The following is a 27,837-nucleotide window of genomic DNA, read 5'->3' as shown; positions in this document are numbered from 1 at the left end:
ATTTAAGTGTAATCCAAGATCTACCTCAAATATAAATACCCTTGCCGCACCTCCCTCCCGCCCCCTGCATCCTCCCTCTCTTGACCATCCTCATTCACTTTCACCAGGCTAGGGCAGAGGGTTGAGGAGGAGGGGGCAAGCTCTGGTCTTGGATTAAGAGATTTGGAGAGCGAGAAGGGCTCTGAGCTGATCTTGGGGCAGGCTGTTGGGGTGCTTGAGAAGGTTCTAGGTGCAGGCTCTGGGAAGGTGTTTGGACGCAGGGGTGCTCAGGGCTAGGACTGGGCCTTGGAGTGTAAGAGGGTTTATGACTAGGGCAGGGTTTCAGGATGTGGGCTCCAGCTGGGCCCTGCAGACCTCAGGTGGCTCCTGGGTGGTGGTGCAGTGGGGCTAAGACAGGCTCACCCCTGCCCTGTTCCTGCACCACTCCCAAAAGCAGCCAGAAAACTCCATCCCAAGACCTGTTGTGTCCCTCTCTGCTCTGTGGAGACAGGATACAGGCTGGGAGGGGGCACCTTGACATCAGTGCCCCTCTTCTCCCTCCCCTCTCCTGCACAGCAAGCAGAGGCTCCTAAAGGGACAGTTCCAAAGCAAAGGGCAGGAGGCTGCCCAGGGGGAGGGGCAGTTAAGTGCTGGCTCTTGATAGCCTCTTGGCCAAACCAGTCAGGATCAGGAGTGAGAGGCTCCAAGATCTACCAGGAGATCCCGATTGACTGGTTGGTGCTCACTGGCTAGAAGGAAGATCTAGGTCTCCCAAGGAGCTCGGAGTAGGATGGGAGTTCTCCACACAGATAACTGTACGCTGGAGCATCCCAGCCCCCACATCTTGCAGCAGCAGCCTCCCGGAGCTGAATCTTCTCTTAACAGCGCAGCCTCGCGGCTCCTCTACAGAGCAGGGTTAAGGGAAAAGAACTTCCATGACCGAAAAGCGGTTAAAGCCTGTAATTTTCGTGGGGCCGGAAAAAGCTCACACCCACCGCGGGGAGTGCAAGGAGGGCGAGGAGCCCCACACATGCCAGTGTCCCGGCACATCTGTCAGGATCAGGACCCTTTGTCTCCCCTCCCCCATCCCAGTGTTTTGACGTGACCACGGGCGGAGGCTGAATAAAGAGACGTCATGTAGCAGCAGCCCGGCTTGTGCCAAAGAGAGGAGCTGGGAGGAGCGGAGGGCCGCGGCCGCGTTGGTCAGGGTAGGGGGCCAGGATCCCAGCCGCTTCCAATAGACAAGGGTAGATCGTGGGAGCAGCTTGAGAAGGAGCCGCGGCCACAGGATGCAGACGAGAAGGGATGCAGAGGAGAAGGGATGCAGAAGGGATGCAGAGGAGAAGGGATGCAGAAGGGATGCAGAGGAGAAGGGATGCAGAAGGGATGCAGAGGAGAAGGGATGCAGAGGAGAAGGGATACAGAGGAGAAGGGATGCAGAAGGGATGCAGAGGAGAAGGGATGCAGAAGGGATGCAGAGGAGAAGGGATGCAGAGGAGAAGGGATACAGAGGAGAAGGGATGCAGAAGGGATGCAGAGGAGAAGGGATGCAGAAGGGATGCAGAGGAGAAGGGTCTCTGCCAAATGACACGCAGCCCCCTTCCCCACTGCACGAGAGCAGCGCGCGCCATAGGGCGGGTGCGAGGTGGGGAGTCAGCCTGCAGCCTGGATTATGGGAGAGTTTGCACTTCCCATCTGCATGGCCGCGTCCTCGCTAGCCCTGACCGGCACGAAACCAACGCCAACTCAACACAGCAGGCACCGCTCCCAGGCCCGCAAGGCTGCGGGTCACGAAGGCTGCCAAGGGGAATGGCAGCACAAAGCGGAACGCAGAGGCAGGCCGGTTGCCTTGCTACATACAGACGGACCGTTTCGCACTCGGCTTCCGAGGGGGCGCGAACGCCCAGGATGGATGGCCGGAGAGTGAAGAGTTATATTGCAGGGGCTGGGAGCTCGAGATCTCGGAAAGTGCGGCTAAGTGCAGCTAGGGAAAAGGAGCATATATGTAAGTATGACCATGGATCGATGTCCTCTCTCCGGCGGTGGCCAGAGACAGATTATGATTTCAGCTCTTTGTTTCTGGGAGATCCCAAATGCAGACGATTTACATTGGAATAACAAGAGCCTTTTTCTTGTCTATTTAAGATTAGGCCTTCCAGCATATTTCTACCTAACTCCTTTGTGCATTCCCCCAACTAAAATTAGAAACCGATTTACTTTTTAATATAAGGGTAAGTGCTTTAAATGTGTCTGCTTTAAGCAAATACTCCAGTTTTGGCTGAGCTTTATGGGTTCTGTGGGAAGACAGAACTGAAATGCTCAATTCATTGCTTTACAGGATGCACTAATGTTTTAAAACTTTTCTTTTAAATAGCCGCGCAGCATATTATTTGGTCGAGACTAGCTCACCTAACAAGCAAGACACGGCTGTGCTAGAGGTATTACCGTAGTGGTGATCTCTTTGCCCGTGGAAGTTGTAAAGCAAGGGAAATTATGTTATTTGTTTTCCCCCGAAGAGTATAAATTTGTAGACAGTCCAAGCCACGATGTTGAAATGTTTCTGGGTTGCCAAATCTGCAACAGTCCCATGAAATCCTACGCACAAGCGAGCCTTTCATTGCTCAGGGGCGTGACAGTAACAGCTCCAAACAGAAAGAAGAGGAGCGCTAGCTAGTGACCGTGATTGGAACTGCCAAGCGTCCATGTCTCCAGTAGCGAGGAGTGCTGCTTATTTACCCTGATAACAATTTGCCACAACGTTAAAAGATAAAATAAAACAGTTACTACATTTGGGTTTTAAATACATTTTAGTATGAAGTTCTGTCCCCCCCATCTCCTTGTGAACCTAGGGGAATGTAAAGTTCACAGTCCAATCCTCATTCTTGCACTCTCCAGTCTAGCAGGGTGGCCTATGAGAAGAGCCACAAATGATGGTCAGAGCAGGGGTTTATTGGGCTGTGCATGTTATTTCAAAATAAATATAGTATGTAACTGCCTGGGTGTCCAAGCTTCAGCAATAAAAAATGTATTATGACTTAAGAGGTACAGTTCATGTTCCCCACAACCAGGGGCAGATTAAACAGCTGCCAGTGATTCATAATCTGTCATATGTGCCAGGAATTGAAGCAAACCAAAACGAAACTGCAGCAGGCACAACACTGAACAAACACATCTCTGAGAGAACTGTGTAAGAAAGGAAGCTCCAAAAGGATGAATAGTCCACTACAGAGCTCTGCTGCCATTCCTGGAACACACAATTCCAGGAACCATCTGGAATTTGCTTTTCGTCTTCTGCTTTGCCATTGCCTTCTCATATTATTTCCTCATGACATTTAGACTGGTGGATTTTATGGTCAGAAGAGACCCTCCCAATCATTCACTTTGATCTTTTGCACATTGCAGAGCACAGAATTTCAACCACCTACTCCTGTAATAAGATTCCTAATCTCTGGAGCCATGTCTACACTGGGAGATTATTTCAAGTTTACTAAATTTGACATCTGGGCACCCAATTTTACAAATTTGAAGTTGCGTGTTCTCACTATGGGGAAGAATTGAATGTAGTTTGAGGAAGGCTCTGTTAACATGGATGCACTACCTTGGACTCAGAGCCCCAAAAAGCACTCTGGGGAGCTATGGTAAGCCTACTGGAAGCCAATTCATTTGAATTAGCAGCACTAACATTATTTTGGACTTCCAAGTTTGGGAATAGTGTTATTCCTCATGAAAAGCAGGACAACAGAGTTTAAATTCCACAGCCCCTTCTTCCATAATAATAGATAGGCTTGATGGTATGAACTCATTGCTTACAAAATTGACCTGGGGGGGGGGGGCTAATTTCATACTAATGCCCCAGTGTAGACCCGGTCTGGCTGAGTTAATGAAGTCCTCGTGTGATTTTAAAAAGACTTGACTTTACAGAGAGTCCACTGCTGGCATTAGTTTAAACCTGCAAATGTCCTGTGGCCCATGGTGCAGAGAAAGGCACCCACACCTTCAGGTTTCTGCCAATCTGATCCAGGGGAAAATTCCTTCCTGACCCCATATATGGCAATTAGATTCTGACCATGTAGAGAAGACACAGCATCCTAGAAAACCTGGGAAAGAATTCTGTGTCATAATTCCCCTCTAGTGTCCCAAAACCACTGGAGATATATGCTGCTTGCAATCACAGATCTGCTACTTGCCATTTTAGGCAGTTTTATTTTACCATCTCCTTCTTATTGTGGCAGCCTGAGAGCAGGGAGCTACCGAGGCCTCATGGAAGGCAGATACGTGGGGACTATTTCATGTCTGGGAGATGGCCGGGTGTTAGCCCTCCCACATCCAAAGGACCTCCCCCCAGCCTATGGGGAGGGTCCACAGATCCTAGAAAATCAACTGATTACATTGGACAAATAATGAAAAAACATGGGGACAAGTGAAGCTGTGTGTGTGAGAAGGGTAACGAAAAAGGAGGGGGAAGCTCAAGCGCCCAACAAAAGAAAGGGAGACTATGGGCAAACAAGAGGGTGGATAGGACAAGCAGTGGAGAGGGAAGGCAGGCAGAGATGCCTGCTCCAGGGCGGGGAGTTGGGGGGGGGGGGAAGAGGAGAGGGAGGAGACATGGCTGGGGAAGGGAACTTGTGTGCCCACAGGCACTTGAGTAGCAGACCCACAGCTCCTGCTGCAGGACCCAGAAGAGCAAAGAAAGGCAAGGAGGCAAGCAGTGGGGCTGAGAATGGAAAGGCCCCTACAGCGGCTAGGGCTGGGTCTGGGGTGGAAGTAGCAGCAGAAGTGCAAGGGCAGATGAACAGATGAACCAGGGGGAGGTAAACCACCCCTGCCCCCAACATCCCCAAAAGAGCTGCACTACCCCCCACCTGGGAACCCTGATGGAAAGGGCCCCTTACTCTCACCCCCAGCACAGGGTAGGCTGATGGGATAGAGAACCCCAGGGGATGCTCTAAAGCAGCCCCCTTACCTACTCTGCTTCAGGGCGAGCAACAGCAGCAGGAATGGTGGAGGTCAGGCCTGCTGAGTTGAAGAAAGGGGGGGCAAAGTAGATCCCCAAGAAAATGGGAGGGTAGCCTGCACCCAGCACCCTCACCCAGCACCCTCAGCAACTAGCTGAGGCGGAGGGTGGGGTGGAGGTGGAGGTGGAAGCTGCCTGCAAAAAGGCAGGTGAAAGAAAGGGGCCTGGCCCAGAATGTAAGGGTAGCCAGGACCCACCTGCCACAAAAGCAGCAGCCCCCCTTCACAGACACCCCCTCCCAAGAAGGAAGAAGAGAGGAGGGGAGGGGTGCAGAAGAAGTGCAGCACTCTGAGAGCAGGATGCTGCAGATACCAAATAGTTCCCTAGGTGTCTGGGACAACTATTTAGTGTCCCAGGCTGCAGGGAGGGTCCACAGAGCCCAGAAAACCAATTAATTACTTGGGACAAATAATAAAAAAAAACAGGGATGGGTGTGAGGGTCAAAGGGCTAACACAAGGGAACCAGATGGGGATATTAAGCAGAGAATCCTGAACAGCACCTACTGCCCCTTGAAGGTCTTGAGTGAACCAGTGGGTGCCGCCCATTGGAACTCTGCCCAGATACGTGAATGGAAATAGGCCCCACAGTCACAGGCCCCTCCTGCAGCCAACCTCTTCTCCCTGGTCTTATAGATTGCCAATTTGGCCACAGCCAGGAGGAGATTGACCAGGAGGTCCGCAACGTTGTGGGGTCATGGACGAGGTGTGTGTAAATTAACAAGTGTGTGTAGGGGAAAAAGTGTAGCCAGAACCTCAACAGGAGGTTCTGGAGGAGCTGAAACCTGGCGCACTCAAAGTAGATGTGGGCCAGGATCTCCCTCATGCCACAGAAGAGGCAAGTGTCAGGAATGGGGGTCACCCGTGCCAAGTACACACCTGTGCTCACAGCGCCGTGCAGGATTCTCCAACTGATGTCCCCGGTGGACCACAGAACCAAGGTCGAATAGAGGATGGCCCACCGAGATTCCCCACCCTCTATTGATGGTAGGAGGTCCTGCCACTTGGTGTCTGAGTGGAACATGAGGGTGGGGAAGTGGAGAGTGTGAAACACAAGCGTGTACAGGTGACTCTTTGGCGCGGTTCAGAAGTTGCAGCCGGCTTGGGTGATGAGGGGGAGGCAATTGGGAAGGTATGCTGGGCTGGCGGCCGAAGAAGAGATTGGCAGGGAAGGGGGGGAGGGGTGCACCCTCTCGCAGGACCTTCTTGAGATAACCCTGAGCAGTGGGCGGCAAAGCATCCTTCGCCTCCTGAAGTATGCGCTGGGGAGTACATAGGGTGACGAGCCCCATGCACTGGGTGAGCACTCGAGGATCCACCCAGTCTCCCCGGTCATAGTCCAGGAGGTCCAGACTTTTGCCAGGACCAAGCTCTGGCACACCAAGGGAGACTCTGCCGCCTGCACACATAGATGGGGAGTGTGTAGCAGGGGCTCCACAAGGAAATCTGCCCCCCTGGTGGCTTCCAAGGACGTGGTCACCACACACATTTTCCAGGTCTGGAGGAGGTCCCGGTGGAAGGCTGGCCTCCCGGAGAGGTCTCGCGGAAGATCTCTCAAATAAAGGAGCTGCCGGTCATATCGGAGCCTTCGGAAGTAGCAAATGAAAGAGTGCACAAGCGTGCTCCACACCAGACTACCTGCATCAAATAGGAGTCTCTGCAGGGCCTGGAGGCGGAGGACATGAACCCGCGTGCACAAACACATCAGGCCCTGCCCTCCCTCCTCCAGGGGGAGATGGAGAACTCCTGCAGAGACTCAATGCAGTCCTGGCCAGAAGAACCGCAGCATGAGCTGCTAGATACGGGCCAGGAAACCCGGGGGCAGGACCAGGGTGTTGAGACAGTGCCAGAGCATGGACAGGACCAATTGGTTAAGTACCAGTGCCCTCTCGCGCAGGGAGAGGCACTGGAGCAGTCCTGTCCATCTCTGTAACTGCTCAACCACCCTGAACTCTAAACCTTGCCAGTTCTCCGGCAGAGAGGGATGCCTGGCAGAGAGAAAAATACAAGATAGAGCAGTGGACCCGTGCTCCACCTGATGGCCTGAAGCGCGGGTGGGAGGGAGCCCACCTGCCACCCAGCCCTTATCACAAGGCCAGAACTCTTGACCTGTTGACCTGGGTGGAGGAGGCCGCTGAGTAGATGGCTTGGTAGGCCTCCACCCTCACCAGGTCGCCTGGGTCCTGGACTACAAGGAGCACGTCATCAACATACACCAACAGGACCAGCCTCATCTCCAGCTCACGTAGCACCAACCCTGTCAACCTCTTGCGGAGGAGACGGAGGAAGGGCTCCATGGCCAGAACATAGAGCTGGCCCGACAGCAGACAGCCTTGACATACTCCCCGCCCGAAGCTGACTGGTGTTGTCAGGGTCCAGTTGAGCTTGACCAAGCATTCTGTGGAGGCATACAGCTCCTGGAGAAACCCCACAAAATGGGGTCTGAAGCCAAAGGCCCACAGGGTGTCCAAGAGGTACCTGTGGTCCATCCTGTTGAACGCCTTCTCAAGGACAGGAAGGCGAATGACAGACTGTTCCTACACCCAAGCTCTAAGAGATCCCAGGCCAGAAAAAGGTTGTCAAAGATGGTTCGGCCCAGGTTGGTGTAGGTCTGGTCGGGATGGACCACGTCCACAGCACAGACTTCAGCCTTAGGAAGATGGCTTTGGTGACAATTTTATAGTCTGTGCTGAGGAGTGAGACGGGACGCCAATTCCTCAGATTGCGGAGTTCCCGCTTCTTGGGTAGGAAGGCGAGCACGGCTCGCCTGCACGATAAAGGGAGGACCCCACTCTCCAAAGACTTGGCCCAGACGCTAGCAAGGTCCAGGCTGAAAATATCCCAGAACACACGGTAGAACTCCACAGTCAGCCCGTTCATGCCTGAGGATTTATTGGTGGGCATGAGACGGAGGGCTTCCAAGAACTCGGCCAGAGAGAGAAGCAGCTCTAGCCGGTCTCAGTTGCCTGAGCTGACCGTCGGGAGTTCGTTCCAGAGAACCCTGTGGGCGTCGGTGTTGGTTGGATCCAGGGAGAAGAGAGAGGCGTACAAGGCATGAGCCCTCTTACGCATCTCCACCGGATCCATGAGGGGGATGCCATCCTCTGCCAGAAGGCAGATGATGTGTTTTTAGCCCCCCTCTTTTTCTCCGGGGCATAGAAGAAACAGGAGCCTCGATCCATCTCTCAAAGGAGATGGATGCGAGAATGAACAAAGGCACCCCGGGTCCCGAAAGTCCTAGAGGGTCCAGAGTTCCTCCTGCTTCTCCCAGTATGCTCTGCAGAGGGGTGGATCTTTGCAGCCCGTGGCCAACCACTTCTCTAGCTCTAAAACCTCCCGTTCCAACTGCTCTATCGCTGCATCCCTCCACCGGCTGGCCCCCCCAGCGTAGTCGCAGCAGAAGAGCCGCGTTCACACCTTCCCCACATCCCACCACTGCCGCACCAAGGGAAAGGTGCACCGCCGCCCTCGCCAGGCCAGCCAGAACTCCCAGAAGGATGCTATGAAACCCACGTCCTCCAACAGGCTGTTATTGAAATGCCAATAGGCCGGCCCCAACCTCTCCAAAGTAAGAGAGGCTGTCACGGCCACCAAGTGGTGGTCCGAGAAAGGGGCAGGCTGAATGCTGGAGGAGTGGGTCAGGAAGAGATGATGACGACACAGATAAATGCAGTCCATCTGGGAGTGGAAAGACCGATGACCAATCACGTGGATGTAGGTAAAGACCGTTTCCTCGCCCAGGTGGAGGTCTCACCAGACGTCCACCAGAGAATGATGGTCTGATACCTCCCTGAGGACGTCCGCAGCGGCCGGGCACTGATTGAGCGCCGTACAGTCCCATTCCTCAAGGGTGCAGTTGAAGTCCCTGCCCAAGACCAGGCACTCACAAGGATCCAGAGAGCCGAGGAAGGCAGACACCTGCTGATAGAAGCAGAGCCTCTCCAGGTTGGACGTTGGGGCGAAGATGTTGACAAGATTTAGTATCAGCCCCTCCATCCAAACCCGGAGATGCAGCAGGCAACCTCGGTAGTCCCCGGCACCTCTGGCTGCAGGTTCGGGGAGAACAGAGTAGTCACCCTGGCTTGACAGGCTGACAGGTGGCTGAAATAAACCCTGTCCCCCGAGTCCAGCTGCCAGCTAGCCTCGGTGGCTGGAGCTGTGTGGGTCTCCTGTAGGAATACGACAGAGTACCCCCGACTCCTGAAGGAAGGAGAGTACCTGATTCCTGTGGAGACCCAACCCGCAGCCCCAGGTGTTCAGAGTGGTAAAGATGATCAGCGGCATCGAGAGGGCTGGGGAAGATCCCTGCCAGCAGGAGTGCTAGCAGTCCCCATTGGGCCCCACAGCAAACTGTGACTGTACCAAAAGTGAGTAGGGTGTCACAGAAGCTGCGGACCCGTTGGTAAGACATAGCCTCCTGCCGCCCGGTCCCTTTACCCTCCCCCAAGAGGGCCCTTACTGTTTGCAAGATGAGATGAAAATCTCCCCAGAGCTGAAGGGTAAGAGCAACTTTCTTCTTGGAGCCACGGATGTCTTCCAAGAAAGCACACATCTCGCCCTTCAGCGCGTCTGGCATCGGGGCCTCAAACACCTTGGCTGTGTCTACACTGGCAAGTTTTTCCACAAAAGCAGCTGCTTTTGCAGAAAAACTTCCCAGCTGTCTACATGGGCCGCTTGAATTTCCGCAAGAACACTGACTTTCTATTGTCTGAAATCAGTGCTTCTTGCGGAAATACTATGCTGCTCCCGTTCGGGCAAAAGTCCCTTTTGTGCAAAGCTTTTACACAAAAGGGCCAGTGTAGACAGCTCAGATTTGTTTTGCACAAAAAAACCCCGATCGCAAAAATGGCGAACGGGGCTTTTTTGCGGAAAAGCATCCGTGCCAATCTAGATGCTCTTTTTTGGAAAGGCAGTAGGGTGGCATTGGGGAGGAAAGGAGGACAAAACCACCCATACGCCCAGGTCCTCCAAAGGCTCAAGGGGAACGTGGACTCCCCCCCCACCTCCAAACCCCTTTCCACTGCTCCTGGGCGGCGGCCTCAGACGCCAGGAAGAATACCACCTTTCCGAACATCCTAGAGGCCGCCATCATGGCCGCGGGCCCCACTACACGTGCCAACGCCCGCACATAGGTCTCCATGTGGGGTGAGGATGCCACCAGGAGACAACGGACCCTGTGCCTCCTGGTAAGGGTGGGAAAGGGGCTGCAGCCATCAGAGATGGGATGTCAGGAGGTGGCTTGGGAGGCAGCAGGTGGGGTGGCTACCTGGGCATACACTCTGGGGGCCGGCACACTGTCACCCCCAGAGCTGGTGGAAGGAACAGGGGAGTGGGAAGGAGGGGGGGCCGGGGCCAGCAGATGGGTCATGGCCGGGGAGTGAGCCCTCACCTCAGGAGGTTTTGCCTTCCAGGCAGGGCTCTTGCCCTTCTTGCTCCCCCGGCTCTTCCTACCTTTCAGGGGAGGTTCTTCAGAGGTGACTGGAGGCGCTGCAGCAGAAGTGTTCGAGGCCCCGAGGTCCTCATTCATGTCCGCCCCCTTTACCGTAGTGATGGGGGGCTCGGCAGCCTCAGAGGGGTTGTTGTTTTTAGGGAGGGGTGGGGAAGAGTCGGCGGGGGTGTTGCTGGACAACCCCTCCATTGTGGTCATGGATAGGGAGGGAAAGACAAAAACAAACAATTAGGGGAGAACCAAAAACAGCAGGGGAGGGAACAAGGAGGAAGAAGGAGAGGGAGGGGAGGAAGGAGGTTCACTGCTCCCCCCCCACTAGGCTGGAAGTGGGGTGGAGGGCGACAATTCAGAAAGGTGAAAGGGAAAAAGGAGTAAGGCATACAGCTCCCAGTACAGGTTGGAAAGAGCGGCTCCTCCGGCTGCACTGGGGAGATGCGGGGTAAATTATTATTTAAAGAACATGGGGACAAGTGGAGCTGTGTGTGTGTGAGGAGTAACTAAAAAGAGGGGGAAGCTCAGGTGCCAAACACAAGAAGGGGGGGCAGGGGCACACAAGAGGATGGATGGGACAACCAATGGAAGGGAGGCAGGCAGTGAGGAGATGCCTGCTTGGGGTTGGGAGGGAGCTAGACACGGCTAGGGGAAGAGAACCCGTGAGACCACAGGTGCCTGAGTAGAGGCCAGCAACACCTGTTGCAGAGCTCAGCAGAGGAGGGGCAGGGAGGCAAGTACTGGGGCCCAAAATGGAAAAGGCCCCTATAGCAACTGGGGTTTGGGAGGGAGCAGCAGCAAAAAGCAGGGGCAGGGGAAGGTGAACCACCCTTTGTCCCCAGCACCCCACAAAACCCACACCAGCTCCCACCCAGGGATCTTGATGAAAGCCCCTTAGTCTCCCTCCCAACCCAGGGCAGACTGTGGGGAAAGAGAACCCCAGGGGTTGCCCTAAAGCAGCCCCCTTACCTCCTCTGCCTCAAAGAAAGCAGCAAGAATGGAGTTCAAGCCTGCCAAGGTGAAGAAGAAAGAGGGGACCAAAATAGGCCCCCAAGAAAATGGAAGGGAGGGCCTCCCCCCACCCAAAGGCAGGGCAGCAGAGACCCACCCCCTCCCATGCCCCTGCACACAGCATCCTCAGCAACTAGCTGAGGCAAAGGAGGGTGGGGAAAGCTGCCAGCAAAAAGACAGGTGGAAAAAGGGGGCCTAGCCCAGAATGTAATGGTAGCCAGGGCCCTCCTACCACAAAAGCAGCAGCCCCCCCCTCACAGACACTACCACCCAAAAAGGAAGGAGGGTGCAGGGGAAAATGCCACAACCTGGCTGTGTCTAGACTGGCCAATTTTTCCAGAAAATCAGCCACTTTTCCGGAAAAACTTGCCAGCTGTCTACACTGGCTGCTTGAATTTCCGCAAAAGCACTGACGATCTCATTTAAGATTGTCAGTGTTCTTGTGGAAATACTTTTGCGCAAAAGGGCCAGTGTAGACAGCCCAGATTTGTTTTCCGCAAAAAAAGCCCCGATGGCGAAAATGGCGATCAGGACTTTTTTGTGGAAAAGCGTGTATAGATTGACACAGATGCTTTTCCGCAAAAAGTGCTTTTAGATGCTCTGTTCCGAAAATGCTTTTAACGGAAAACTTTTCCATTAAAAGCATTTCCAGAAAATCATGCCAGTCTAGATGTAGCCCCTGAGAGCAGGGTATGTGGGTTTTATGTTCCCTGAGTAGACTGGTAAAGACTGTGGCCCAGCTAGCCACAGCTGAAGCCTATCTGGCATCAGCCTGAAGGGAAGGCTAATTGGAACACCTGCAGCCACTTAAAGTGGATGGCACACTATAGAAACACACCCCAGGCAAGGCTAAGGGGGAAGGAGAAAAGGGAGGGAACTAGAGGAGAAATGAGTAGCTTAGTGCCAGGGAACACACATGAGACAGCTGACATCAAAGTTTGCTCTACAGCATCAGGTACCGCAGAAGGGTTGGGGAAGTGGCCCAGGGAGGGGCTGTTGCTCAGGGGGCAAGGGCCAAGCTCTGGGCTGGAACCTGGAGCAAGTGGGTGGGACCAGGTTCCCCTCAACCCTCCCCTCTGGCTAAAAGGCCTAGTAGGGAGTGGGAAAAAGGACACTGGACTGGCCAATAATGGAAAAAAGGCTCTGGTAGCAGCGTACCCTTGCCTTTGTGGCAGTATTAGGGATACTGCGAGCCTCTGAGGCACACAAACACCCTGCCAGGAAGCACAGGACCCACGGGGCTTAGCCCAGACTTTGCCACAATATATTTATCAAACTCAGTGTTGAAGACAGTTAGGATTTTGTCTCTGTTGTCCCCCTTGGAAGGCTGCTCTAGAACTTCACTCCTCTGATAACTAGAAATTTTCATTTAATTTCAAGCCTAAATGTGTTTATAGTTTATATTCATATAGCTTATATGAGGTTGCTAGATGGTTTAACAAAAAATACCAAACACTGCTCCCTGCCCAAAAAAAGAACAACACTGGGAAAAAATGTTGTTGAGGGGGCTAAAAAAAGGGGAGGGGGATACCAAAGTTATTGAGCAAAAAATAAAAAACACAAAACCAAAAAAGGTTGGGGGAGCTGAAGTTGTTAAGCAAAAGTTGCACCACTCCCTCCAGATTGGGGCCACACACTAACCACCAGTGCACCCACCCCTTCCTCTGAGCCAGGTCCCCCAGTCTCCCCATCCCAATGCACTCACCCGTGCCTCAGACCTAGGCCCCCCTGCAGTGTTTGCCATCCCAATGCACCCCTGCCTCAGAGCCAGACCCCCTTAGTGGCCCCCCATCCTAGTGCACTCCCTCTCCCCCTGAGGCAGGCATCCTCAGCATCGGGAGCCCCCGCTCCAATCACATCTCCCCCCAACACCCCTGCAGAGCCAGTCACAGAAGAACAATCTGACTTTTAAAGTGGCTGCTCCTGCCGCCTGGCCCGGCTGCCTCAGCTCACATTGTGTAGCGGGAGGCATCACATAGCCAGCTCCCAGTCTCTGCTGGCAGGGCCAGCCTTAGGCTGATTTGCCCAATTCCCCCGAATGGGGTCCCGCACCTGAAGTGTGCTGGGCTCTATGGGCAGCGAGTTAATTCTCAGAGCCAGGGCCCTGCTCCAGCAATATGTGGAACTGGGTCTCTCCCCCAGCTCTGTCTGGAGCGGGACCCAGACCCTCCCTGCCGGTGCCCCCGTGCATCCTCCCACCCCGCCCCCGGAGTGTCCCCCTCACCCCTGTCCCATCCCTGCCATGCGCGGCTCTCAGTAATGGCTCGGCCCAGGACTTTAAACTCCTTGGAGGCAAGTTGTGTCACGTGACCTGGCTCCAGGTTCAGAGCCCGGGGCCCAAGCACAGACTCTGGCCCCACAAAGTGGAAGGCAGAAGGTAGGGGAGTGGGGAAGGGGCTTGTGCAGAGGGGGGAGGGGAGACAGGAAGGGGCTTGTGCGGAAGGGGAGGGGGAAAAAAGGAGAAGGTACCAAGAGACAAGGTGGAGGAGAGACAAAATGCCAGGGGGCCAAGTGGAGACAATGAGGAAAAGGGCAGGAGGGGATGTGTCAGTGAGAGGGGGGGACAGGATGATGCTAGGAGAGGAGAGGGGAAGGGCTTTGGGGGCTACAGGGGAGAAGGGGAGATGCCGGGAGAAGTCTTGAAAGAAGGGGTGGGCATGAGGAAGGCAGGGATGGAGCAAGGCATGTGTAAGGGCACAGGGGAATGAGAGGAATGGGGGCAGAGGGTGGTGAGGGGGTGGGCATCAGGGAAAAAGAGGGCAAAGAGTGCAGGGGCAGTGAGGGAAGGGGGAGGCACCTGGAGGGTTCAGGGGTAAGGGAAGGTGCAGGTGCCAGGAGATTCTGGGCGTGAAACAGAAGGGCAGACACCTGCAGGGGAGGGACCAGCACCAGTGGAGAGAGGCAGGGCAGGTGTGCAGTGGGAGGTATTAGGAGAAGGGATGAGGAGGGGTAGCTCATATGATCAGAGTGGGGCTACTGGTAGGCTGTGTCTAGACTGGCAAGTTTTTCTGTAAAATCATCTACACTGGCCACTTGAATTTCCAGAAAAGCACTGATGATCTCATGTAAGATTGTCAGTGCTTTTCTGGAAATACTATGCTGCTCCTCTTCGGGCAAAGTCTTTTTTCCGAAAGACTTTTGTGCAAAAGGGCCAGTGTAGACAGCACAGTACTGTTTTCCGCAAAAAATCCCAGATCGCGAAAATGGTGATCGGGGCTTTTTTGCGGAAAAGTGCGTCTAGATTGGCCACAGACGCTTTTCCGCAAAAAGTGCTTTTGCGGAAAAGCATCCTGCCAATCTAGGCGCGCTTTTCCGAAAATGCTTTTAATGGAAAACTTTTCTGTTAAAAGCATTTTCGAAAAATCATGCCAGCGTAGTCGTAGCCGAGGAGTGGGCACGGGGGGGGGGGGGGAGAGAAGGGCTGGTGGAGGGGGGCAGGTCTCAGGAAGGCTGAGGGCAGTTAGAAGGGCAGGAGTCAGGACAGCAGAGGGGGGTGAGGGATTGCGGGGGTCAGCAGGCACCAGAGGAGCTGATGGAGCAAGGGGAGGAGATGGGGCAACTGAGGGAAAGGGTAGAGGTTTCTAAGATACTTATTAATAACTTGGGCACCACAGTGGCACATCCAAACAAGCCACAAACTCAGTACTGGTGCACAACACAAAATTTATTGTTCTCATGGGAGGAAACTCTTAGAAGGGACACTTCCCCTAGCTTCTCCACCCCCCCGAGTTAATGTCACACACATTGGGTTAAAGGAATTGCAGAATAGGTGCATGGGGGGAGAGGGTTGGTGCAGGCCAAACTAATCCCTATTGGTAAGAGGATGGTGGGAAAAGTCCTTTGGGGGTGTGTGTGTGTGTGTCACATGACACCTTTTATTTCTGGCCATGTGTCCATATTGCCCCAAAAGTATTACCTCCAGAGGCGTGGCTAATAGGGGTCAGGGTGTGTGGCTAATGGGGGTCAGGCTGAAGGATCAGCTGAAAGACACATTTGACTTAAGTGGCAGCTAGCTACTAGTTCTTATACATTTGCTAAAATGTTTGACTATTAGTTAACTGATAATGTCTAAAATAAAAAGTTAGGGTATGTCTACCCTTGCACCCTCTTTCGAGAGAAGGATGCAAATGAAGACATTCGAAATGGAAAATGAAGCCGGGATTTAAATATTTTGTGCTTCATTTGCATACTCGTGTTTTGGCGTTATTTCAAAATAAAAGATGCTGTTAAGACACGGTTATTTCAAGAAAAAACCCTTCTCTCGAAATAACCCTTATTCCTCATACAATGAGGTTTAACAGTTATTTCGAGAGAAGGGATTTCTTTTGAAATAACTGCGTCTTAACAGCGTCTGTTATTTCAAAATAACGCTACTTCGAAATAGCGCCATAATGCAATTATGCAAATAAAGCGTGGGATATTTAAATCCCAGCTTCATTGCAATTTCCAATGTCTTCATTTGCATCCCTCTCTCGAAAGAGGGTGCAAGTGCAGACATACTCTAAGTAAAAATATCTGTGCACCCACAATCTCCAGCTTAAGTACTTGCAACTTCTGAGTAGCACTGTTTAGTGAATATCTACAGCAACAGTAGAAAAGTCTCACCTCTTTTTTTTTTAAGTAGGAAAAGCAGATAAATGCAGCAAAGAGGCTAAGCAACAGAAGAATTTTTGTGCAGACTAATTTCAAACAATTCTAACTCTTAAAGGAAAAAATTGAAGCCACTCTTATGAGGCTCAACAGCACATAAATGATCACAGTTTAGTAAGCACTCATCATCAACAACCATGGGCTCAATGCCCGTTAGTGTCCAATGCCTCCTTCACTATTTCCTTCCATTTTTCCCTGTCCAGTGCGGAGTGGCTTAGTTTCTGTAGAAAGCACTCCTCACCATTTTAAACTGCAATGGGCTGTTTGAGCCAAGTAGTGATATAGCTCCCGATTTCTTCACTGTTGTGACAATAGCAACATAAGGAACAAACCTAATAGTCCAAACCAACTTCCTGCTTCAGTAATGGATAGACCAGTTATTCCAAGTGTAATTAAACAGTCTATTCAAGGAGACAAGTGCTTCTAATTTTGTAACCTTTCATCCACCCTGCTATGCTGAGCAATTTTTATATGAATCATCTAGAGCAAGCAACTTGTATAGTGATTTGTATCTTAAAATTTTTTCACAAATGTTACTTAATCTTTCTCATACTCCACTGTGACTGAGGAGAAAAAGACTCAGAGAAATTAAATGACTTTTCACTGTCACAGAGTTCCTGATCAATACTAGGGATATTACATAGCGTGTAACTGAATAGTTGTGTAACCGCATAAAATTTTAGTGGTTATGTGACTCATTGATAATCACTGGGGGCGGGGCCAGCAGCCAGTGGTCTCCTGATCCCACTCCCGGTGAACCCCTCTCTGTAAGACAGGCAGCATCATGGTTGCAGCAATCCCTGTCCGTTGGGAGTCTGAAGCAGCAAAGGGGATGGGAAATGCATGTAGTAGTCTGGATTAACCAATAAACTAAGGTTTATTGGTTAACTGAGTACACATTGACATCCCTAATCAGTACTCAATTGTAGACACGAAGGACTTGAAGAAACCTCAATAAATTATCAAGTCCACCAGACCCCTGAAGAGGTGGGACCAAGTATACCTAAGCCATTCCTGAAAGTTCTTACAAACTTTCTGTGATGGGGATTCCACATCCCTTGTAAACCTATTCCAGATTAATTACTTTAATCCAGTTTAATTACCCTTATTAAGTTTTTCCTAATATCTAGCCTAGGTCTCCCTTGCTGCAGACTAAGCCCATTATACTTGTCCTACCTCCAGAGACAAGGAGAACAGTTGATGATATTCCTCTTCATAAGTTCTTAATATAGCTGAAGATGATTATCAGGTCCCGTCAGTCTTCTTTTCAAGACTAATTACGCCATTTTTAACCTTTCCTCATAGATCAAATTTTCAAAACCTTTTAAAATTTGTGTTGCTCTTCTACCTTCAATTTTTCCAAATCTTTTCACAAGTATGGCACTCAGAATTGGACACAGTAGTCTAGATGAAGCTGCTCTAGTTCTGAGTAGAGCAGAACAATTAGCTCCTGTGTCTGACTTACAACACTCCTGATAATAAATCCTGGACTATTAACCTTCAGTGTTGACTCATCTTCAATATGTGATTCACTATAACTCTCATGTCCTTTTCAGCAGCACTGCCACCTAACCAGTCATTCCCCATTTTGTAGCTGGGAATTTGATTTTTCTGTTTTTGCACTTATCTTTACTGAATTTCCTGTTGTTGAATTCAGACTGATCCTCACATTTGCCAAAGTTGTTTTGAATTCTAATCCTGTCCTCCAAAGTACTTGCAATCACTTCCAGCTGTGTGTCATCCATGATTTTTTATAAGCTTACTTTCCACTTTGTTACCCAAGTTATCAGTGAAAATATAGAATATTAAACTCAGAACTGACTCCTGCAGGATTCCTACATACATCCCTCAGTCTAACAGGGAATCATTTATGACTAGTTTGAGTCCAGTGATTGAACTAGTTGTGCACCCACCTTGTAGTAATTTTATCTAGACTACATATCTCAAGTACAGGGATTGGCAACCTTCAGCATGCGGCCCAAAAGGGTAATCCACTGGCAGACCATGAGACAATTTGTATACTTTGACCATCCCCAAACATGGACATATGCTGCACTCAAGGGGCCCTATTCTTAATTCATCTGGTTTTTCAAAGTGAGGTGTGAATATATAAATATATTTAACTTAATAAAATGAAAAAGTTAAAGTTAAAATGCAATTGTTCTATTAGACTATATACAGAAATTTGTTTAATGAACATATTTCTATAAATAGTAATGTTTTGTAACAGTTTTTAGAACAATCTTACTATTTAAGTAGCAGTAGCACCACCAAGACCAAAATGCAAATACTTAAAAAACCCATAAAACACCACATACATATAGAGTGAAAAATCATGTCTCTATCCCAACGTACATAATATTTACATTTTCCAATAGGATATCTCTAACTGTAAATACAGCATACCATGAAACCCATTATAAACATTAGAAGCAATTTTCAAGTGAACTGCAACTATTTTTTCCCCAGGAAGAATGCATTGTTGAGTCTACCACATCTGTACGATGCTATGTTTGAGAAATATTTTCTCCATTCTAGATCTAATCCATCTTATCATTTAATTATGTTATGGTCTTTCACTAAACAGCAGAGACTAGTTTCCAAAATTTTAATCATAACTGCACAAGGAATACAAAATAATAAATTTGCATTATATTTTGGATTGATCAGAGAGGTGCTTTACTTCATATTTGTTACTTCCTTTTAGTTTGGATAGTAGGGAAGAAAGTAATAAGCAGAGAGAATTACAGTGAAAGTTAATAAAACAAGCTCTTTCCACCAATTAAATTAGAAAATACAAACAGTACTTTGCCATCAAGTTTCAATAGGTGATCCAGGAAATTGCAGTTCCCCACAGAAGTGTGGCATTCCTAGAATATCCTAATGCCCTTCCGTAGTACAGAGAGTACAGTGACACAAACAAGACAGTATTTACAAGAGACCAAGGAACAGCAGCTCCACCTCCCCGCACTTCAATTAACAGTTATATTAAAGTCCTTTCGCCATTCATAGCTCATCGTGTTTTGCAGGGTCCATGGTAGGTTTAATGAAAACTCCTTCCATTGCCATCCAGTAGTTGTGATGATTAGGAGAAGACATGCCATGAACTTCCCGTTGGCCTCTGATTGGGTGGCCATATTGTTCTCCCGTTATTGAAAGGAATACATCCGTTCCTATGTGCTTGAAACGCACTGCATCCTCCCGCTCCCAGTGTGTCCCACTGCACTGTACAGTCCATATATCCAAGTCATCTCCTTCACCATCATCACCAAAGGCACTTACTTCCTGAATCAGAAATAAAGGAACATCAATGATACTTAAAACATCAACTACTGAGGCAGCAGAGATTGTAAAAACAAAGGTAGATGGGAAATCAGAATGGCAAAAGATCTAACCCAGATGAGATAATTTGCCACCAGTATACTCCAAAGGTAAACTGCCAAAAATAAAAGTATTATGAACAAAAATAAAACAGAAGAAATGGGACAAAATATTCTTCAGACACAGGGCTTACCTTCCTTTTTCTCAGCACGATAGAATGGCTTCTGTAAGGTATTTTGATCACTCTTATAAAACCTCAGTCATTTATTTTATTACTATTTATATTGCAGTATCACCTACAGATCCCAACCAAGATCTGAATTCCTTTGTGCGATGAACTGTACAAACACACAGTAAAGAGACAGACCATTCTCAAAGAACTTAGAATCTATGTAGAGAAAACAAAATGTGGGAGGCCATGTGACTTGCCATGGTCACATAGGAGGTTTGAACATGTCAGAAACAGAACTCAGGTATCATGTATCCCAATATAGTGTCCTATTCTTTGTACTATGCAACCTCAGGTAGGAAGACTCCATTGAGTACTTGTGGAAACACAAAACAGCTAAATAAGAAATTTCTAAGTATTTTCAGTTTTGCAGAAGTACTTGCTGAAAGATGAAGGGAAGAGCTGGGGGGATTAAGTAAGGGAAACACTGATCTTCAGAGAAGTACAAAGATTAAATGTCCAAGCGTGACTGTAGAAGCAAAAGGTTCATTTGATAGGGTGGGCTGACAGTAAAATGAGGATATAGAGAGAGTCTGTCTATACAGCAGCTGGTACCTCTACTTGAGTTTGTGCACTAAAATCTGAAACATGGCTATGGATGGGGGTAAGTGGTGGCTTCAGCTAGCTGTCTGAATACAATTCTGTGTGGCCCCTGTGTACACGTTTGAACAGGTAGCCTAAACAACTGCAGCCACATTGTTATTTTTTGAGCTGAATTAATGTGTGTCTACCAGCACTGGAAAGCACCCATCCAGCTGCTATGAAGATATACCCTTAGAGTTTGCCCAAGGTCACATATAGAGCCTGAGACAGAATGGGTCTCATAGGTTCCTGGCTAACCTCCAAACCACTAGACCATGTTTAGTATCATGCTGGTCACTTTACCAAATAACTGCTCCAAATTAGGATGGAGACTATTGTAGACACTTTTTCACATACAAGAGAAATGAATAAAGCACAAGCTTTGAAGGCACAACTCACCATCTTACCTGATTGTTGGACAGTGGTGATTGGAAGTGATGAGTATGTAAATTTTTTCCTGTGTTCACATGCGTAAGTCGTATTGCTTGCCCACACTTCACCGGTGTTCCTCGTTGGCAAATGTCATCATTTTTCCCTCGAATCCGCCAGTAACTGTTAGCATCATCTGAAACTTCAACTCCAGTCACTGACTGCTGTCCACTTCCTGTTTCAAAATAATTTAAATGGCAGTTGACCTAACCCACCTGTCACCACTTCAGGGAATCACAAATAATTTATTGATAAAGAGCATCAATCTGTTCAGATTTATAATTGGACGGGACTAGCAAAGGAAGGTTACCAAACTAATTTCCTTTCTTACCCTATTTTGACAACACTTCTCTCATGAGTATAACTTCTAGATCAGGGGTGGGCAATAATTTTTGGCTGGGGCCATGTGAAAAATTTTTGAAGTGTCCTTGGCCTGGAAGGAGTGGGGCCTAAACTCGAAGGGGCGGGGCCAGGATCCTTCTGGGCTATCCCACCCACAGACCATGATTGGTCTGGGAGTGGGGGAGCCCCTTTGCTCCCCCTTCCCACTAGGCACACACTGCGCCCTGCTGCATGTTCCTTGCAGGGTGAGAGGAGGCTTCAGGGCGCTCCCCCTGCCTCCAGGCCAATCAGGGACTGGGGAGTGCTCAAAACCTCCTCCCATCCTGTGAGGAGCATGTGGCACTTTGAAGTGCTGCATGCTCCTCGCAGGGCTGGGGCAGGGCCAAAGAAGTTTCATGCAGCTTCCCTGCTCCCAGGCCCTGATTGGCCTGGGGGCAGGGAGGAAGCACCAGAAACCTCCTCCCGCCCTACCCCCATCCTGCGAGGAGCACATGACACTTCAAAGTGCAATACACTCCTTGCAGGGTGGGAGGAGGCTTTGCACACTATCCCCACCCCCAGGCCAATCAGGGCCTGGGGGTGGGAGAGCTGCACGAAGCTTTATTCACCCTGCCCACGCCTTGCATGGGCACATGGCACTTTGAAGTGCTGTGTGCTCCTCGTGGGGTGGGGGGGAGGGCAGAGGAAACTTTTCGTGCTCCTCCCGCCCCCAGGCCAATCAGGGCTTGGGGGTGAGGGAGCGTGCGTGATGTTTTCTCCCACCCTGTAAGGAGTGTGTAGCACTTTAAAGTGCAGCATAAACTTGCAGGAGGCATAAGGGATCTATCGAAAAAGGCTTTCTTTCTTGACAGATCCCTTTCTAGACTGCAGCTTTTTGCCGACAAAGTGCTGAGTTGACAAAGTGCTGAGTTGGCAAAACACGGTGGCCATTTTTATGCAGATTAGACACGGGATATTTAAATCCCTGCCTCATTTGCAATGTCAACCTGCCTAATCTGCATCCCTCCGCAGACAGAGGGATGCAGTCTAGACATAACCACAGAGAGGCAGCAGTGTGTGTGGGGGAGGGCAGGCAATTCTGTGAGAGTGGATACAAGTGGGAAGCCAGCTCTCACCCTCCTCACTGCTAACAGAGAGGCAGCAGTGCAGGGTCATGGAGAGGTACCTCCGTGAGATCTAGCGCTCATGGGGAGCCGGCTTGTAAGCTGACTCCCCCAGAGAACTGGCTCTCACCTGCCTTCCCCTACTACCTTTGATAGAGGTAGCAATGAAGAAGTGTGCATGTAGTTATTTAGATTAATCTATAAGAACAAGCTTATCAGTCTTATTGGTTAATCATTTAAATGACTATACACTAACATCTCTAAATCTCACCTGTGATCTAAAACCAGAAAAAAAAAATTCTGAACATCTGAGGAGCAAAGAGAAACTAACATACATAAGAATATTATCCAGGGATGCCATGATTTTCAAAAGTTCTGTGCAATATTTTCTCTAATCTTTTAAATCCATGTGCGAAATATATTTCTATGTGTGTACCAAGGCCTGTGCAAATATGCACCACCAGTGGAAAAACAAACCGTAGCCATTAATCAAGCTGGGCAATATCTGCATCTGTCTTGGGACCCCAAATGCACAGTTTACAGGAAACACTAGTGTTGTGCCTCACCATTCCCTGCACTGATTTCAGTGGGAGAGGCAGGTGCTCTGCACCATAGACTATGGGGTTCTGAAGAAACAGAAGCGTGTTCATTAAATCAAGCAGTTTTAATGAAGGCTCCAGACGTCCTTGTGGACGTCCCCGAACTGTTCTGAATGGCTCAGTCCTGCAGACTTACTGCTAAGGAAGATGTGAAGCTCAGTGACAAGCCTGCGGTATGTGAGGACTTGGCTGCTGACATGCCCTCTGTATGGAAAATGAAATCCGGGGATAACTAAAAGGCCAGTTTTGCATTTTCTCTCCCTCCTACAGGGCTTCTGCGGCAGAGGCACTAACCGTGGGAGCTGCCCTTCCTTTCACCCTCTTCCTTCGCCCTCGCGGGAGCCCACTCAGCGGCGCTCGCCTAACAGCGCCAGGTTTCTTCGGGAGCCACCCTCCCCGCCCCGCGAAAGCCTCGTGCTTACAGATGAGGGCAGCCCCCCCGGCTCAGGCAGTCGCACTGGCACCGTTGCTACCCTCGTCGAGACGGGCAGCGCCTCCCCTCTGGGCTCCAGCCGCGCCCCGCAGCAGCTGCCTTCCCCGCCCGCTGCAGGGAGCTGCCAGCCCACCAGTCCCGCAGGCAGTGCCCGAGCCGGGCTCCCCAGGGCAGCTGAGTGCAGCGCCCGGGGTCACGTCACCCCCCTCCCGCTGTCGTCACAGAGCCAACCCCCCCTCCCGCTGTCGTCACAGAGCCAACCCCCCCTCCTGCTGTCGTCACAGAGCACACCCCCCTCCAGACATCGCCTCCCAGCTCTCCCGCGCTCCCACCTTCCTCAGTCCGGCCTACCTGCCCCCCCCCCCCCGGCCCTCACCTGATCCGTACTTGACCTCGTGCGAGTGCAGCCGCACGTTGTGCCGGGTGTTCAGCAGCTTCAGCACCGACCCGCAGGTCACAGCGCCCGGCACCGGCTCCTTGCCGCGGCCCGACTGGCACAGCAGCGCCAGGAGCAGCAGGAGACAGCGGCGCCGCATCGCTCCTCAGCCCGGCGCCCGCCCGCCCGCGCGCGCGCAACTAACCGCCCCAGCCGCTTCCGCAACCGACCGGCAGCCCGCTTGCCGCTTCCGCATCTTGGCCAATCGCACGATGCCAGCGCCGCAGCCTGCCAATCCCCGCCCGCCTCTCTTCCGACTTCGCCGCCGCATTGGGGCGCCACCTGCTCGGGCCGCACACAGCGTACACGAAGGGGGAGCCCATTGGGCAGCGGAGGATGCCCAGGCAACCAATCAGAAGAGGCGGCGTGGCACCGCGCAGGGAGCTGACCCAAAGGGAAACTAAAATTCGGAGACCAAGGGCATTAGTCAGTGGGGCGCGTGTAGGGCAGGTGGCAACTAGCAGGTGGTTGGGCCTTCGATGTGCGGGGCTGCCTCATGGACAGTCACTGCTGTAGGGACTGGCAGCGGCAAGAGGCCCAGCTGCATCCATCAGCCCTGCGCTCAGCTAGCTCCTTCTGGCACCCACACATCAAGCAAAGCACAACATGCTTCAGCCTGCCCTGACTGCCTTCCATTGCAGTGGGACGTCAATATGCAGTGATGCAACACCATGCGCAGACTTGATCTATTTTTTTTAATCCACTGAGAATTTCTGCCTTTCCAAAAAAACAAAATTAAGCCCTCAGGATGGAAAAACTTAAAAAGTTTTCAAACAAAGCCCCCAACACCAAACTAAAAAAATCCCTCCTTTTTTTTGAGGATAATAGACATGTTCTGCTAAGGGTTGGTTTAATTTTAAGTCACAAATAGTGTTACTCGTCACTTTATCTACAGGAGTAACAGGGTAGGAGATGACACTGAGGTTGCGTCTAGATTGGCATGATTTTCCGGAAATGCTTTTAATGGAAAAGTTTTCCGTTAAAAGCATTTTCGGAACAGAGCGTCTAGATTGGCACAGACGCTTTTCCGCAAAAGCACTTTTTGCGGAAAAGTGTCCGTGCTAATCTAGACGTGCTATTCCACAAAAAAGCTCCAATTGCCTTTTTCGCAATCGGGGCTTTTATGCGGAAAACAAAGCTGAGCTGTTTACACTGGCCCTTTTGCGCAAAAGGACTTTTGCCTGAATGAGAGCAGCATATTATTTCCGCAAGAACACTGACAATCTTACATGAGCTCGTCCCTGCTTTTGCGGAAATTCAAGCAGCCAGTGTAGACAGCTGGCAAGTTTTTCCGGAAAAGTGGCTGATTTTCCGAAAAAACTGGCCAGTCTAGACACAGCCTGAGGCTGTGTCTACATTGGCATGAAAATATGTTGCCTGTCTACACTGGCCACGAGTTCTTGCGCAAGAACACTGATGTTCTAATGTGTGAAATCAGTGCTTCTTGCAGAAGAACTATGATGCTCCTGCTCAGGAGTAAGCCCTGTTGTGCAACTGTTCTTGCACAAGAGGCCAGTGTAGACAGGCAATATGAATTTCTTGCGCAAGAAAGCCCGATGGTTAAAATGGCCATTGGAGCTTTCATGTGCAAGAGAGTGTCTACACTGGCACGGATGCTCTTGCGCAAAGGCACATGCCAGTGTAGATGCTCTCTTGTGCAAATACTTTAACGCAAGAACTCTCACGTTAAAGAGTATTTGCGCAAGATCATGCCAATGTAGACGTAGCCTCAGAGAACTACGTGGACTGTCTTAAGTATGCATTTGACATTGGATATAGGGCCTGTATAATATACTACATTCATGACTGGAAGCATGGTGTGAGGATGCCAAGCTACCCAATGTAATGCTCTTATGAAAGCAATATAATTTTCTTGGGTCAGAACAAAGTCGCCAAGCAACAAAGATGCAACAGCATAAAAGTGGGACTCTACTTTGAATTATCTTGGATAGTTTGGGTAGCACATCACCACTCTGGGCTAGTGAGAACATCATGAGATACTCATTAGACTCCATTTTCCACCAGCTCTGAATCTACCAAGCCCTTTGCTTCCCCCCTACATGATGAAACTCAATCATTCACTCAAAGATTTGTTATTTGACTTGCCTATATTAACCTATTATACTTGTAGAGCAGTGTCCCACACTTTTTGTTCATGCCTTTTTAAATAGACTGGATTAAATTAAACTTCAGTCCTAAATCTCCCTGAACCACAATGGTACCCCCACATTCTGCACTATGTCCATTTTTGTTAATCAGAAAATCCTTTTCTATTGCTTGTTGATTGTATCTGATCCAGTAGAATGCAAATGAATATGGTGCAGTTTGACATTTGAATACCTTATTTTTATTTCTTCTTGAAGGCTCTTCTCTTCTTCTAAGACAACAGATCGCTTTTGTTACTGCTTTTTAAACAGGACAAAACAGATGTCTGTGGTTGCTATGTTAGCCATGTAAAATCAATAATATGGGGCTTTAGCTGGCACCTGTTTGTCTTTCTGGGAGGTCACTAGTTCCCAGTGCATTTAGTGCAGTTTATGTGGTGCTTTTTACAGTGCTTTTCAGTTGTACTTTAGAAACATAATTGGGTTAGAACAGTTGCCAACAAAAAACCCCATCAGTGCCAAACAACTATGGCAATTAACAACCACGTTATTGCTATAAGAGCTATTGTTGGATTTAGCAGGCTGCTGTGAGCTGCAGATAAACTCTCCCTTGAAATTATATGATGGGGTGCAATAGAGATGTGCCTCTTGGAGGGCAGAATTATAATTTCTCTTCATGCACATGAAGCGAAATCAGTGAAACTAACCACAATTCAGCCAACAGCTAGAATGTCTTTAGCTCTTACTCACTTAGGCTACATCTACACTGCAAGCTTTTTGCGCAAGGACGGCCATTCTTGCGCAAAAACTTGCTGAGCATCTACACTGCATGCGTGTTCTTGTGCAAGTAAATTTATATTAAAGCACCAGAAAAGAAGGCTTCTTGCACAAGAGTTATTCCTCTCCCCATGAGGAATAAGACCTCTTGCGCAAGAAGGCAGTGTGGAGGGGCAACAGGGATTTCTTGCACAAGAAACCGCTATGGCTAAAAATGGCCATCAGAGCTTACTTGCGCAAGACAGCGTCCACACTGCCATGGATGCTCTTGTGCAAAAGCACATCTCTTGCGCAAAAGCCCATGGTCGTGTGGACGTGCTCTTGTGCAAGACCTTTCACAAAACAGTTCTTGCACAAGAAGCCTGCAGTGTAGATGTAGCCTTAATCTTACAGTCCTTAGGTTGTGGTCTTGATTTTTAGAGATACTAAGTACTCACAACTAGGGATGTAAATTCCTGTTATGTTATGTTCTGTTTAACTGGTTAACCCCTTCAATAGGGTTGGGAGTGGGGTTGCTCTGGCCAGGCCTGCTGCAAGTGGGGACTACTCTGACTGGGCTGGAATGCCCCTGCCCATGGTGCACTGTTCTGGGCAGGCTGAGCTCATGATGGGTGGGGACTGCTCCAGCAGGTCTAGAGTGCCCTTACCTGCAGCACAGTGGGCCCTTCTGAGCTTGAGCAACTGCTTGCCCACACTGAGCAAGGCGCTACTCCAGCTCCTACTAATTAACCATAACTGGGAAGCATTAGCTGGAAAGCGTGATGCTTACTGGTTAACCCATTAACCATTCAGATTCCTACTCACATGGCTACTGAGCACCAGTGCTCCTGCTAAGCTTCACTGCAGCACAGCTTCACATGTGATTAATCAGAGGCTCAGGGCCTAGTGCACAGAGCTCACTTACTGGGCAGGGCTGATTGATCACTTGTGAAGCTGTACTGCAGAGAACACAGCTAAGCATCCATGAAAATCAGGCCCTAATGAACTTTTCAGTAGGAATCAGTTGTAGATTAGAGCTGCAGGACTGGTATCCAAGCGATTAAGGGGGTGTATCTTAAGAAGAGTATTCTGACACACGGCAACTGTACTTTACTTGAGGGTTTTTTTGTGAAACAAGCTTTGAGCGTTATGTTTAGTGTGCATGACAACAGCAGTAATTGAGAACAAAGCTAAAATGGCAGGCAGCACTTAGGTTTAATCTATACACCAGACTGTACTGATTTAGCTAGACTCATCATATATAAGTGCTTGGGTATGGAGGATGTATGTCCAAACATTGCATTCTAGTCTTCAGATTGCCGCTAATTTGAGGCAAGACATTCAGGGCCTGAGTCTGACTTTGCACAGGACCAGTCCCAAGGCTTGTAGAGATCAGTGCGTGTAAATAAGG

General features: G+C 49.9%; 1 protein-coding gene across 1 annotated transcript; it reads right to left on the bottom strand.

Annotated features, from left to right (window-relative positions):
• Positions 1 to 18,685: 18,685 nt before the first annotated feature.
• On the bottom strand, positions 18,686 to 23,748 carry SDF2L1 (stromal cell derived factor 2 like 1). The gene is made up of 3 exons (XM_075898277.2): positions 23,506 to 23,748; positions 20,631 to 20,827; positions 18,686 to 19,376 (listed from the first exon to the last, which is right to left on the bottom strand). Exons 1-3 carry the CDS (start codon positions 23,663 to 23,665, stop codon positions 19,098 to 19,100), a joined length of 636 nt encoding a protein of 211 aa, XP_075754392.1. The 5' UTR covers positions 23,666 to 23,748; the 3' UTR covers positions 18,686 to 19,097.
• Positions 23,749 to 27,837: the final 4,089 nt, after the last annotated feature.

This window comes from Pelodiscus sinensis, chromosome Z (assembly GCF_052426305.1).
Source record: "Pelodiscus sinensis isolate ZL-2025 chromosome Z, ASM5242630v1, whole genome shotgun sequence".
Taxonomy (NCBI): domain Eukaryota; kingdom Metazoa; phylum Chordata; order Testudines; family Trionychidae; genus Pelodiscus; species Pelodiscus sinensis.
Note: the sequence above shows the minus strand (reverse complement) of the source record. Positions and strands in the feature narration are given on the sequence as shown.

What these genes read in the sequence shown, in the direction of transcription:
- SDF2L1 (XM_075898277.2), bottom strand. Translation starts at nt 23,665, where the DNA reads ATGCGGCGCCGCTGTCTCCTGCTGCTCCTGGCGCTGCTGTGCCAGTCG. An exon ending in CGAGGTCAAGTACGGATCAG is followed by an intron (nt 20,828 to 23,505) that starts GTGAGGGCCGGG and finishes ATTTTGAAACAG; the next exon opens with GAAGTGGACAGCAGTCAGTG. An exon ending in CACCACTGTCCAACAATCAG is followed by an intron (nt 19,377 to 20,630) that starts GTAAGATGGTGA and finishes TTTCTGATTCAG; the next exon opens with GAAGTAAGTGCCTTTGGTGA.